The sequence below is a fragment of the Nylanderia fulva genome, unplaced genomic scaffold, assembly GCF_048542155.1.
Source record: "Nylanderia fulva isolate GAGA-0341 unplaced genomic scaffold, ASM4854215v1 Scaffold183, whole genome shotgun sequence".
Classification (NCBI taxonomy): Eukaryota; Metazoa; Arthropoda; class Insecta; order Hymenoptera; family Formicidae; genus Nylanderia; species Nylanderia fulva.
Window position 1 is genome coordinate 190,357 of NW_028190088.1, and position 14,284 is coordinate 204,640.

General features: G+C 28.0%; 1 protein-coding gene across 1 annotated transcript; it reads left to right on the top strand.

The window, feature by feature from the left end:
• The first annotated feature begins 2,151 nt into the window (after positions 1 to 2,151).
• On the top strand, positions 2,152 to 4,029 carry LOC146723598 (dihydrolipoyllysine-residue acetyltransferase component of pyruvate dehydrogenase complex, mitochondrial-like). Its single transcript, XM_085481593.1, has 4 exons — positions 2,152 to 2,486; positions 2,745 to 2,905; positions 3,033 to 3,421; positions 3,667 to 4,029. Exons 1-4 carry the CDS (start codon positions 2,371 to 2,373, stop codon positions 4,027 to 4,029), a joined length of 1,029 nt encoding a protein of 342 aa, XP_085337719.1. The 5' UTR covers positions 2,152 to 2,370.
• Positions 4,030 to 14,284: the final 10,255 nt, after the last annotated feature.

Here is a 14,284-nt window from a genome sequence, read left to right on the forward strand (position 1 = left end):
ATATACCTGTATATGCAACATTAGTTTATGGTTGCAATAACAAGCATTATTGCAAACTCATAACATATTGCAATATTGTTGTAATATTTTGTTGCAATCTTTCAAAAAGCGGACATTTTAACATTGCTGCAATTCAACAGCAATGATGTAGCAACATTTTGCAGTGAATTTGCAATATTGCAATATTGCGGTGAGAGATTGTTGTAATGTCTTTGCAATCTATCGGTGCTGTATGGGTTCTAATATATTGTAAAAAAATTGATATTGATATATTTGAACAAGTTTTTTACGTGATTGAATATTATTGCATTGAGCCATCATACGTTACTCGTAAGTTCTTTTACGTTATAATAGTATTTATGTAGCAGAGAGAAAGAGATAAGAGAGAGATTATACAATATAACTTTAATAATCAAAAAAAATCACGATAACGCTATTGTCATATCTATGTGTGTGCATATATATAAACATATTAATTTGCATATTATCTACCCAGACAGCACCAAGTCTAAAATTGACGCATAAGATAGCATTAAGAAATCTTCAAGACAGCTATCTTATGATATGATATCAAAAAGACATCTTATAAAGATATCTTACGCGCCAATTTTGGACTTGGTGTTGTTTGGGTATATAAATAAAATATGTACACAAATAAAATAATATTTGCATAAATATTATTTTATTTGTACATATTTTATTTACATAGATTATATGCAAATATTTAAATAAATCATTCGATAATTTATTACACATTTTATTTATTATATAGATTTATATAGATTATATGCAAATATTTAAATAAATCATTCGATTATTTGTTACAGATGCATAATGTGAAATATATATTGCGTACACGAAACGATAATTGGAAGATAATGTTAGGCAAGAATTATTGCTATTCTTATTGTTCTTTTACATATAATATACATATACAGAGAAACAATGATAATACGAAAACCGGTTCTTGCTGATATCTCCCAATAATCGCATTCGTTCAACGCATTAGTGTTTGTGTCTACATGGATGTTACTACATATGCGATGTAAGAGAGACAAGGACTGAATGATAGTCTCTCCTTGTCAAGCTGTTAGCTGTCAGTATGTTACCACGGAAATTTCCCCTGCTCCTTATGAATCTAGTGAGAATCTTATCGTCCAGATATTTCATAAAATAAGTGACATAACTTTGGTTTTTTTTTTTTTAATATATTCTTGATATAATAAAGTAGTCCGCCAAAGAGTCGGATTTTGCATTTTTGCTCTGAAAAATTTATAATAAATAAAATACGGACTCCTGGCTAACCCAACCTTACCCGTTACTAGCTGCGCATTCCCCCAAGTTATATTATAAATTTTATTTTAATCTTTTTTTCAATAAATAACTCTTTGGCGGACTGCATTTGAGCTTACTGATTAAGAATATCATAAATTTAATAAGATTCATTCAGTAGTTTCGCTAATATCTGGAATATAAGAATCTCTAATTCCCGGCCGGCCGATAGGCGTCTTCACCATGTCGCCTGCCGACCCTTAACACAACAACCTGGCATCTTGATACCTCTTATTTCTCTTCATGTGCGAAAAAGGTTATAACAGATTATAAAGACTGCACTTAAAGTAGAGATGATTTACACAATGTATACACTATCTACACTTTTCGACACCATCTTGACTCCCATGTATCTTATGAATTGCGTTACTTTGTAATCTAGTGACTTTAGTTCATACCGTTAGGGTTGTAAGAGATGGCGACGACTAGTAACTTATAGGTTTGCGCTTGTTGTGTTGGATTGGTCGCGTTACTAGTCCCTAGGCTAATTACAACTAGAAGATTCCCTATGCCGGTATTACTAACGATAAATGATAAAAACGTCTAATTCTAAGTTAGATCATTCTTAAAATAGTTAATTATGTAGATTCTCGCAAGAAATGTTAGCGCGAAAAAATTTGGGTTTCGACCAATGGCAGGACGTCAGAACACTCTTGCATAAGCGCATAAGTGTAAATATGAGAATCTTGATTGGTCTATAAACGTATGCATAAGAAATTCAACCAATCGAATTTCTTATGCATATGCTTATGCGCTTATGCAAGAGTGTGTGCTCCCCGCTTTATGTTTATGCTTATGCGCATATGCAAAAGTGTGTGCTCTCTGCTTTAATGTTAAAAACCACGTGACCTTGCTGACGACCTCTGGTTTGGTATTTAATATCGTCCGTCATTTGGTCATTTGCTCTTGTGATTTCATGATAAACATAGATTCGTGTTAACGATTAGATTATCGTCATCTTTAAAATAGTTCAAAATTATTGGACTCTTCAAGAGTTTTAGATCGATTCATAACATCGTTAAAAATTTTGATACAAATATGATACGAACCATATCGAGCATACGGATGGCCCGCGCTATCGTTCGTGGTTCTGTACGAACCAACACCGTGAGATCTATAGTTATTCGCTATCTTCACAGAAAACATCAACAAAGGTATTTAATTTGTGATCCTGAATCATCTTCGCTTTAAAATTTTTTATTGTAGGTTATTCACATTTTGGAAACTGTCCTTAAAGTTTCACATTAACTCTAATGTAATGTAGCACAGGGAATGCAAACCCTTTTACTATGTAATTATTTGTATTTTAATCATGTCAAGGTAGCAATGTCAAAGTTATAAATATTTCTTATAACTATCATTCATTATATGTAAAAGAATGTATGCAAAAAATAATGTTTTGCATTATTTAGAGTTCTTATTCAGCATCACAGTGTTTTATATGATACATCAACACCATGGCAACAACAATTAAGGTTTTATGTGGATTATCCCAGTCACATCAAAGTCCCTCTTCCAGCATTGTCTCCTACCATGGAGACAGGAACAATAATTAGTTGGCAGAAAAAAGAAGGTAAACGGAACTGTTTATTGATATAAAAATGTAACAAGTATAGAATCATGATAAAATTTTGATAAAAGAATAGAATTATTTTTTACAGTTTTTAAACTTTCTATATTTAATCTTTTTTTTATCTTAGGTGATAAGTTGAATGAAGGTGATTTACTAGCAGAGATCGAAACAGATAAAGCCACAATGGGATTTGAAACCCCTGAAGAAGGTTATCTGGCCAAAATTCTGGTACCTGCTGGAACAAAAAATGTGCCCATAGGCAAATTGGTTTGCATTATTGTATCGGATGAATCTAGCATAGCTGCATTTAAAGACTTTAAAGATGATACAGTGGCTGCTCCTCCTGTACTGCCTTCACCAGCAGTTCCAACACCATCTGCACCACCACTGACACCTACAATATCACCAGCACCAGCTGTGGCAAAAGCTCCTGTTAGTCCACCCCCTTCTGGGGATAGAATATATGCTAGTCCATTAGCGAGAAGATTAGCAGTGGAAAAAGGACTTAGTTTACAGGTGCCACAAAATTGTTAATTTATAAATGAAACTGAAAAGAATGAAGACAAAAATATAAACTTGTCTTTATTTTTTCAATTTGTTTTATGTTATAATATTTTTAATTATAAATTTAAAAATTATGTGTGTGTGTTGTACCTAAATTAATATATTATTTAATTTAATTATTTAAAATTTATGAATAATTTATTAATTTATATATTATATTTATATATAAATAAAATCATACATTCTATTTTTTATAGGGTCTAAAAGGAACAGGCTTATATGGTTCTGTAACGTCCAAAGATTTGGAAGGTGCTGTTACAGTACAACCAGGAATATCAGCAACTGGGGCACCTGGTGGACTAGATATTTCTATATCAAACATACGTGCTGTTATTGCTAAACGTTTGTTAGAAAGCAAGCAAACAATTCCACATTATTATCTTTCGATAGATGTGAAAATGGATGCTGCATTAGTAATGCGAGAACAATTTAATAAATTATTAGAAAAAGATAAGGTAAAATTGAGTGTCAATGACATTATCATTAAAGGAATGGCTATGGCTTGTAAAAAAGTTCCAGAAGGCAACAGTGCGTGGCTAGGAAATATAATTAGACAGTAAGTATATTATAACATTTGTTATTACAATGTTTTAATTTTTTTAAAATTTGTTGTATTGAACTTTTTTTTTTTTTTGATAATAAGTAATTTGTGTACAAAGCACAACGGGTCTAATTTCCGATGTGTTTGGTGCTAAAAAAAAGGAAATGCAAAAATTTAGAAAAAGAAAAGGCATTTGCGAAGGCAAAAAAGAAAATTACAACCGCAGAATTTCAAGGGAACAATTACTTTTTTAAATTTTTGGGATTTTTGGGAAAATTAAAAATTTTTGCTGCTAAATAAACCCCGCAATCTATTATTTTTTCTTTTGGAACCCAGAGACTAACTGATCCCCTGCCAAAAAAAAAAAGGGAAATTTTCTGCAAAAATTTTTAATATGTGTTTTTATATTGACTTATTTTTTAAATTAATTTTTTTTAAAGTCAAACTGCCCATATTTCTTAACTGTAGCCGATCACCTACATTGATGGTGCGTAGTGCCAAGGGGTTTTTTCTTTAAGGGTTTTAAGAGAACCGACAACGAGCTTCTGTAATTTTAAAACGCTATTGATTTATCTTTAGTAATTCGAAGGGCAAAAAAGGGGGAAATAAATTTCTCAAATTTTTTAATTTTTAACAATTTAAAAAATATACTTTTTTTCCCATAAACCCTTTTTTTATTAAGTTTCTTTATAAACTAAAAAAACCCCAAAAATTTAAAATCGTTTTAATTGTCACAATTATTATTTAAAATTAAGGGGAAAAAAGGGGCCCTGCCCTTATTTAATAGAAGTAAATTTATACATAATTTTAACTCTCAAATACATTTTTATATAGTTTAAAAATAACTTTTTGATTTATAATAAAATTCATTTTTGGGATAATTTTCTTTTTTTTTTGTTTCAGAAATGTTTTATTCAAATAAATCAAAATACAAAAGGGTTATTTAAAATATTATTGTTTAAGATTTTTTTAAAATTTTTTAATTTAAATTTATACCAAATTATTCAAACTTTTTTAAAAAAAATAAAAAAATTTTTTTTTTTACAGAGAAAGACTAATCTTCAATTTTTAATTTTAATTAATTTAAATTTGCGTTTTTTTATACCGCATTATTAAAAAATTTTAAAAATTTTTTTTTAAAACCATCTAACCTAAATTTTTAAACCTTTTTGGGGACCATTGAAACATATTTTAAAAAAAAATACAATGCCATTTGCAAAAAAATGAACCACTTTAGAAATTTTTTAATTTTATGAAGTTGTTAAAAATATATTATAAAAAGTTCGAATTTTCATTTTATAATTTCTTTTTATTCTGGGGCCCCTTTTTTTTTTTTATTTCAAAAAAATTTTTGGAAAAATTTTTTTTTTAATAATAAAATTTTTTTATCAGGGAAAAATTTAAATTACGCGAAATGGCCAGTGATGACAACTTTTTCCGTTCTTTGCTACTTTTGGGGCCCCCCCCCTCTCTCCCCCTTTCTCCCCCCCTCCCCCCCCCCCCCCCCTCTCTTTTTCTTCCCCCCCTCTCTTTTTCTCCCCCTCTCCCTCCTTTCCCCCCCTCCCCCTCTTTTTCCCCCCCCCCCCCCCCCTCTCCCCCCCCTCTCCCTCCCCCCCTCTCCCCTTTCCCCCTCCCCCCCCCTCCCCTTTTTCTCCCTTTCCCCCTCTCTCCCCTCCCTTCCCCCTTCCCCCCCCCCTCCCTCTCTCCCCCCCTCTTTTTCCCCCCTCCCCCTCTTTAGACTTAAACATTAATATTGAAAATCTTTAAAATTGATATTATGACCATTTTTTCCCAAATTTTTTTAAAAAAACCCCTTCCCCTTGCGAGTTGACGTCATATAAACGCAAAAAAAACTATATATATAACAATTTTTTAAAATTGACCCAAAATCTTTTTTTTAAACGTTTTGGATACAAAAAAAGTTTCAAAAAAAAATTTTGGGAAAAGGGGGACTGTCGGCCTTAATTTCCCTTATAAAACATTTGAAGGCCCCCAAGGGGTTGCATTTTTAAAGAATAAATATTTGTTATTTATCTAGCACAAAAACCCCGCGAAGCGATTTTCCTTTTTTTTTTTTTTCCCTCCCTTTTTCTCCATTTTAATTTTCTCTTTTTTTTCTTTTTTCGTCCCCCTTTTTCCCTTATTTTGTAAAATTTTGGGGTTCCCCGTCCAAAATTCGTCTAAAACCCATTTTACATATTTCCCCTTTTTTTGGGCTAGTTTTTTTTTTTTCCCATCTTCCCCCTATCCAATCTCTGCTCCCATAATTGCAGCTTGCATTAAAAGGGTTTTAAAAAATTTTTTATTTACTTCTCCTTTTTTAAAAACCTTTTTAACCTTTCCCTCCTACGCTCTAAATTTTTCCTTTATTGCTATCGTTTTTTTTCTCACTCTCTTTATGTGTTTTCTAATTCTTCCTTTTTTTTTCATTTATTTTTATTATTTTTTTACAAAACAAATAATTTTTATTTATTGCAAACTGAAATTTTATATTTTGGGTCTATGTAATATTTATACATTACCAATAATATTTTTATTAAATTTGTTTTACTCTGTTGATACTCCTGTATCTGTTTTTCTTTTTAAAAAAAAGTTAATTAATTTTTAATTTTCCCCTATTTGTTTTAACTTAAATATAATTTTTATATATACAATTGTAAAACTAAAACTTATATATATTTTAATGTATATTATTTTTCTTAATTAAAAAAAAATTCTTTCAATTTAATTTTCCTTTCTATTTTATAATTTTTAAATTTTTTTATTTTAAAATTTTTTAAAATTTTTTTTTATAAAAAATTAATTTTTTTTTAAAATTTTTATTTTAATTGTATATAAACCTGGACATAAAAAATTGTATCATATATTTTTTTTTTTTTCTATTAAATTTTTCAAAACTCAAATCTGTGTTTAAAATTAATTAAATAATATTTTTAATTTTTTTCCCTTTATGTTTTTTTTTTCTTTTGGTTTTTTTTTTTGTTTTTTTTTTTTGTCTAAACCCTTTTTTTCTTTTTTCTTGTCTATTGTCCCAAAAAAAAATTTTTTTTTTTTTTTTTTTGCTTCTTTTGAAAAGAAAACGACAAACAAAAAAAAAGCATCCTCAAAGATGCGAAGAAAATGGAATAACATTCAAAAAAAAATTTTTTCATCACAGGGGGCACTTTCGAAAAAAAAATATAAAACATATTAATTATAAATAATATTTAAATTTAAAATTTTGTTTGTAAGATTTTCATTCCAAAAATTTTTTTAATTTTTTTTTTTTTTTTTAAAGTTGTTTGTTTTTCTTTTTCTTTTCTTTTTTTGTTTTTTTTCCCTGTCCCTCTACCCCTTTTGAAAACGTAATACATAATACACAGATGGGTAAAAAAAGGTATATAAAATAGGGTGCTTTAGGAGGAATGATCAGGATTCTAGGATATGATTGTACACATCATTTTAAGCAAAAAAGTTTAGATAAACATGTTTAATAATTGTTCTATTCCGGTCATAAAAATATACAAAAATGAATGATATAATCTCTAAAAACTCACCTTTAAAAAAAGGTAAAAAAAGGCGACCAGTTAAGGGCACGCCATTAACAAAAATTATCCATTGCAAACCCATGTAGAATCCTATCCTATTGCAAACCCATGTAGAATCCTATGAAAAATTAATCATTGCAAACCCATGTAGAATCCTAGGCAAAATTAACCATTGCAAACCCATGTAGAATCGTACCCATTGCAAACCTATGTAGAATCCTATGAAAAATTAACCATTGCAAACTCATGTAGAATCCTATGAAAAATTAACCATTGCAAACCCATGTAGAATTGTATTAAAAAATTATCCATTGCAAACTTATGTAGAATCCTACATTGCAAACCCATGTACAACAGAATTGTATGAAAAATTATCGATTATAAACCCATGTACAATCGTAACAAAAGTAATGAAATAAAAAAAAAATTGCGCCAAGTGAAAGTAGAAACTTGTACCAGTGGAAAATTAAAGTTGCAGACATACATATATAGAGTCGTATAATGAATCAGTAAAAATTTAAATTTGCAAATGTAGAATCGTACCATAAAAAAACTTATTTTTTAAAAAAAAAGATAAACAAGATGCCAAGTCCATGCGCCATGTGAAAAAGAAATAAAAAAATTTTAGTTAAAAAAACTGGGAGCGCTGCTAAATAATATTCTAACAATATTAAAATTAAATTGTTACTTTTAAACTCATTACAGTTAAAATATGTTTTGTGTTTAAATTAATTAATGTTACTTTAAGGTGCATTGTAATTTTGAAACTTAGCAGCGCGCCCAGTTTTTTTAACTAAAATAAATTTTTTATTTCTTTTTCACATGGCGCATGGACTTGGCATCTTGTTTATCTTTTTTTTTAAAAGATAAGTTTTTTTATGGTACGATTCTACATTTGCAAATTTAAATTTTTACTGATTCATTATACGACTCTATATATGTTGCAACTTTAATTTTCCACTGGTACAAGTTTCTACTTTCACTTGGCGCAATTTTTTTTTTATTTCATTACTTTTGTTACGATTGTACATGGGTTTATAATCGATAATTTTTCATACAATTCTATTGTACATGGGTTTGCAATGTAGGATTCTACATAAGTTTGCAATGGATAATTTTTAATACAATTCTACATGGGTTTGCAATGGTTAATTTTTCATAGGATTCTACATGAGTTTGCAATGGTTAATTTTTCATAGGATTCTACATAGGTTTGCAATGGGTACGATTCTACATGGGTTTGCAATGGTTAATTTTGCCTAGGATTCTACATGGGTTTGCAATGATTAATTTTTCATACATGGGTTTGCAATAGGATAGGATTCTACATGGGTTTGCAATGGATAATTTTTGTTAATGATGATGACGGGGACGTTTCTTAAAAGAAATTTTTCATATTTCGACTTTGCAATTATATATCTCTGCTTACAAATCACGTAGAGCAGAAATAAAGACACTTTTATTATATAATTCAAACTCAATCTATCGATTAAGTCTAGTATAAACTCGATTGCTTCAGCCGTTATTGAGAATTCGAAATATTATAAAGACTCAAATGTCCGACTCGCGTTAAGATACACGGTGTCTCGGCTACGCCCTTAACTGGTCGCGAGACACTACCGTGTCTCTTGATACTTTATACTTCCTCTCATCATGATTTTATTTCTCTTTAAAAAAATATACATATATGCAGTGTTGTGCTTGGATAATTTTAAAATTAGCTAGATAAAGATGAGATAAAAATATGTAAATTTATCTTAGATAAGATAAAGATGATTTTATTTTAAATATATCTAGAGATTATAAGATTATATAGCGATTTATCTAGATAATTTTCAGATAATATTATTTTTTAGATTTCTTTTGTAAACAAATAAGTTATAAAAAAATGTAAATTATACAAGGGATATAAAAATATATGTATTCATATTTTTATTTATACATTTTTATCACTTACTGCTTCAGTTCTACTATTTAAGTATTTTTATGTGCTATGATTCTAAATCAAATTATCTGAAAATTATTATAAATAATTTAGTAAAGTAACACTTTTTTTTCGTCTAAGATGCAGATATAATAGATAATACATATTTTTATTATCTATATAAGATGACGCTAAAGTTTCATCTAGATAATTATCTATATAATTTTATTTAAATAACAGCTAACACTGCATATATATGTATGTAAGCAATAGTGGACAAAATAAAGCGTTATGAATTTTTATCTCCAAACATATGGTTTTTAAAGAAAAATTCAAATATAAAGTTGTAGGATTTCGAGGGAGAAAAAAAGTGGTGCTACTGACTTTCTCCTAAAGAGCGATTTTCAAGATCATTTAAAGGTCATTTGTGTTTTATTAAAAATGGAACCACTAAATTTTTTTGCATAAATCGATTTCTCGCAATATTTTGCATAAAAGGTTATAAGGGTGGAACTATCAAAAAGTAAATAGTTTACAAGATATTTCATACTAGCGAAATAACTATGTGTTTTATTCTTTACACCAATTGATCTCGTTATTATATATTGTGCATGAAAGTATTGAGAAAGTATTATATAAGATCGTCGAAAACTAAATATTTTACGAAATATTTCATAAGTTTATGTAAGATTATGTTGAACTTATATTAAGTATGAATAAATATCTTGTAAACTATTTACTTTTTAATCATCTTACCCTAAAACTTTTACTGCCGTATATAGCAAAATTCTATATAATTTTTATTTGAAAAATTTTCCTCATATGATATAATTCTGCCTATAGTAATTTCAACAAATTCAATTTTACGATCAGTTTTCTGCATCGCAAGTATATACATGTATATTTAATTTATGTATTGTTCGCGACCTATATTATATTATAATGACGGAAATTAATTTTCGCAAAATTGTTGCGAACAAATTATTTCTCTGTTAACTGACACAATGTAATTTCGCTCTCTAACGTATTCTCGACGTTTTGAAGTTTTATATATATATATATATCGTCTATATCTAAAACCAAAACGTAGAATGTTTTATCAACTTTTGCCGCAGTGCAATACTGCGCGGTTTCCCACTTAATTTCAACGTATTCCCAAAAGCTTTCTCTCTTCCGCTCTTTACGACATCGCGATTTGAAACAATTTTACGAGTCGCAAGATTATTACTTAATTTTTATACATTTTTATAAACAGTGTTTGTTCTAAATCAAATTATATAAATAATCATCTAAATAAAAATTTGGCGTCATCTCATCTTTATATAGATAATAAAAATATATATTATATCTGCATCTTAGATGAAGAAATAAGTGTTATCTTCACTAAATTATCTAGAATAATTTTCAGATAATTTTGATTTAGAATTATAGCACATAAAAATACTTAAATAGTAAAACTTAAGCAATAAACGATAAAAATTTATAAATAAAAATTTGAACACATATATTTTTATATTTTTTTTATAATTTACATTTTTTTCTAACTATGCGTTTACATAAGCAGTCTTAAAAATTATTATTTAGACAATTATTTAGATAAATCGCCATATAATTTTATTTTTTATCTAGATATATTTAAAATAAAATCATATTAAACGAATACGCAATCTCTTTCTCTTTCTCTCTCTCTCCTCTCCCCTCTCCCGAATATTTAATGAGTCACATTACGAAATGCAAAACGATTCAACGGTGCAACAAGAAAATACTCCTATGTGTCAAAGTACGGATATCTGCTGCGAATATCAAGTGTGAATATCAGGTTACAGACTTTTTGGTAACTAGATCACTATCGATTGTGATCGCTATTGTGTTATATAATCCATGCGAATAAGTATTACTAGTTCGCTAAACGGAAAATATCAAAACAAAAATATATCCCTCTTTTCATAGTTTGTTTCTTTTTAATAGATGTCCTAATTAATAAAATAATTTTTAAATAAAATTGTTTAAATTTAAAAAATTTAATATATATATACATATATACTATATATACACTATCTCATAGAAATCAATATGTCAAATTAATTCAAAATTGATAAGTTGCGTTTTACTTAACAAACTAAATTTTTATCAAATAAAAAATTAGTAAAGAAAGCCGTAACAGTGTTCGTGTTTATATGTAATACTTTAATATAAAAAATTTAAAATATACAGACGTTTTGATCTGGTTTCACATCATCTTCAGTGTAATAACCTAATAAAACGACATAGCATGCAAAGTAACGGTCAAAAAACCTGACAATTATTTTAGAGAAGTCTTAAGATATAATAAAACGACAATAACGCACGCAATCTATAATTGGAGTAAATATAAAATGAAAGACAGTAGAAAAACTGCGTGTATTAAACATATTAACTACTGATAGTTATATAACGTTAAACAGAAAACAATTAATTTGTGAAAATATGTCAGCTATAATTGGCAGTCAGAGAGAGAATCTAAATTTTTATATTTAAAATTATTTGTCAAAAATTTTAATCTGTTATTATGTATACTCTATACAATGCAACTTGCAACTAATATAACTACATATTTTTTCTTAGAAACAATAACTAAATGTTGTCTTTATATTAATTGATTTCTCTTATTATTTTGTACATAAAAATATTGATCATCGGAAAATGAATATTTTATAAGATATTTCATATAGTTTATGTGAGATAATATTATGTCAAATTGAAATATAAAATATATATGTTTTGTAAATTATTCTTTTTGACCATCCTACATTTACAACTATTATGCGGGAATTATGAGAAATTGATTTATATAAAAAAGTATGGTGATTCCATATTTAAAAAATTTAAAATGGCCTTGCCCTGATCTTTCCAACACCATTACAGGTCAAAGTGATAAGATCAAATATATATTTTTAGATCCTACAATTTTTATCAGACATGAAACATTTTTTATAAAACTTATATTTTGAAATATTCCGGGGTTTCGACTTTTTTGGGGGGATATATCTTCTGTATCTATTTATTATATATATAAAACTTATTCCCATTTAGACGATAATGTATTAATTTTTTTCTCAAAGAATTTTAAAGGTTTTAATGCAAAAAAAGTTTTTTACAATTTTATTTCAGTATTATTATGAAAAAATTTTTTTATTTAATGAATTTTGAAGTGACCTGAACAGATAGAAATTTGATGAGGCAAGGTTCAAAGAATGAGGAGGATGAGAACTGACCACGAAAGCTCCAGAATTATTTCCTGGGTTATTCTAACCGTATGCGGTCTGGCGTTGTCGTGTAGCAAAATCGCATGTTTGCAATGATTGACGAGAGTTGGTCATTTTTTTTACCATTTTTACGGTATATATCTATGTTTCGCTTTGATTTAAAAAACAGTTTCTCAGAATAAGTAATTCAGTATAAATGATCTATATAGCGAAACTTATTTATTTATGAATCAACCTAATATAAATTAATCCTATAAAACCTTCTTCTTTTTCATTAATAATAGATATTATTACAAATTTGCTTATACTAAAATAAGAAATACTCGAGGAAAAATTAAAAAAAAAATAGATGAAAGGGTTTCTCAGAAGAAATAATTCAATATAAATTATCTATAGCGAAACTTATTTATGAATCAACCTAATATAAATAAATCTTATAAAGCCTTCTTATTCTTCATTAATGATAAATTTTATAATCTCTAAAAACTCACCTTTAAAAAAAGGTAAAAAAAGGCGACCAGTTAAGGGCACGCCATTAACAAAAATTATCCATTGCAAACCCATGTAGAATCCTATCCTATTGCAAATCCATGTAGAATCCTATGAAAAATTAATCATTGCAAACCCATGAAGAATCCTAGGCAAAATTAACCATTGCAAACCCATGTAGAATGGTACCCATTGCAAACCTATGTAGAATCCTATGAAAAATTAACCATTGCAAACTCATGTAGAATCCTATGAAAAATTAACCATTGCAAACCCATGTAGAATTGTATTAAAAATTATCCATTGCAAACTTATGTAGAATCCTACATTGCAAACCCATGTACAATAGAATTGTATGAAAAATTATCGATTATAAACCCATGTACAATCGTAACAAAAGTAATGAAATAAAAAAAAATTGCGCCAAGTGAAAGTAGAAACTTGTACCAGTGGAAAATTAAAGTTGCAGACATATATAGAGTCGTATAATGAATCAGTAAAAATTTAAATTTGCAAAGGTAGAATCGTACCATAAAAAAACTTATCTTTTAAAAAAAAAGATAAACAAGATGCCAAGTCCATGCGCCATGTGAAAAAGAAATAAAAAAATTTTAGTTAAAAAAACTGGGCGCGCTGCTAAGTTTCAAAATTACAATGCACCTTACAGTAACATTAATTAATTTAATCACAAAACATATTTTAACTGTAATGAGTTTAAAAGTAACAATTTAATTTTAATATTGTTCGAATATTATTTAGCAGCGCTCCCAGTTTTTTTAACTAAAATTTTTTTATTTCTTTTTCTCATGGCGCATGGACTTGGCATCTTGTTTATCTTTTTTTTTAAAAGATAAGTTTTTTTATGGTACGATTCTACCTTTGCAAATTTAAATTTTTACTGATTCATTATACGACTCTATATATGTCTGCAACTTTAATTTTCCACTGGTACAAGTTTCTACTTTCACTTGGCGCAATTTTTTTTTATTTCATTACTTTTGTTACGATTGTACATGGGTTTATAATCGATAATTTTTCATACAATTCTATTGTACATGGGTTTGCAATGTAGGATTCTACATAAGTTTG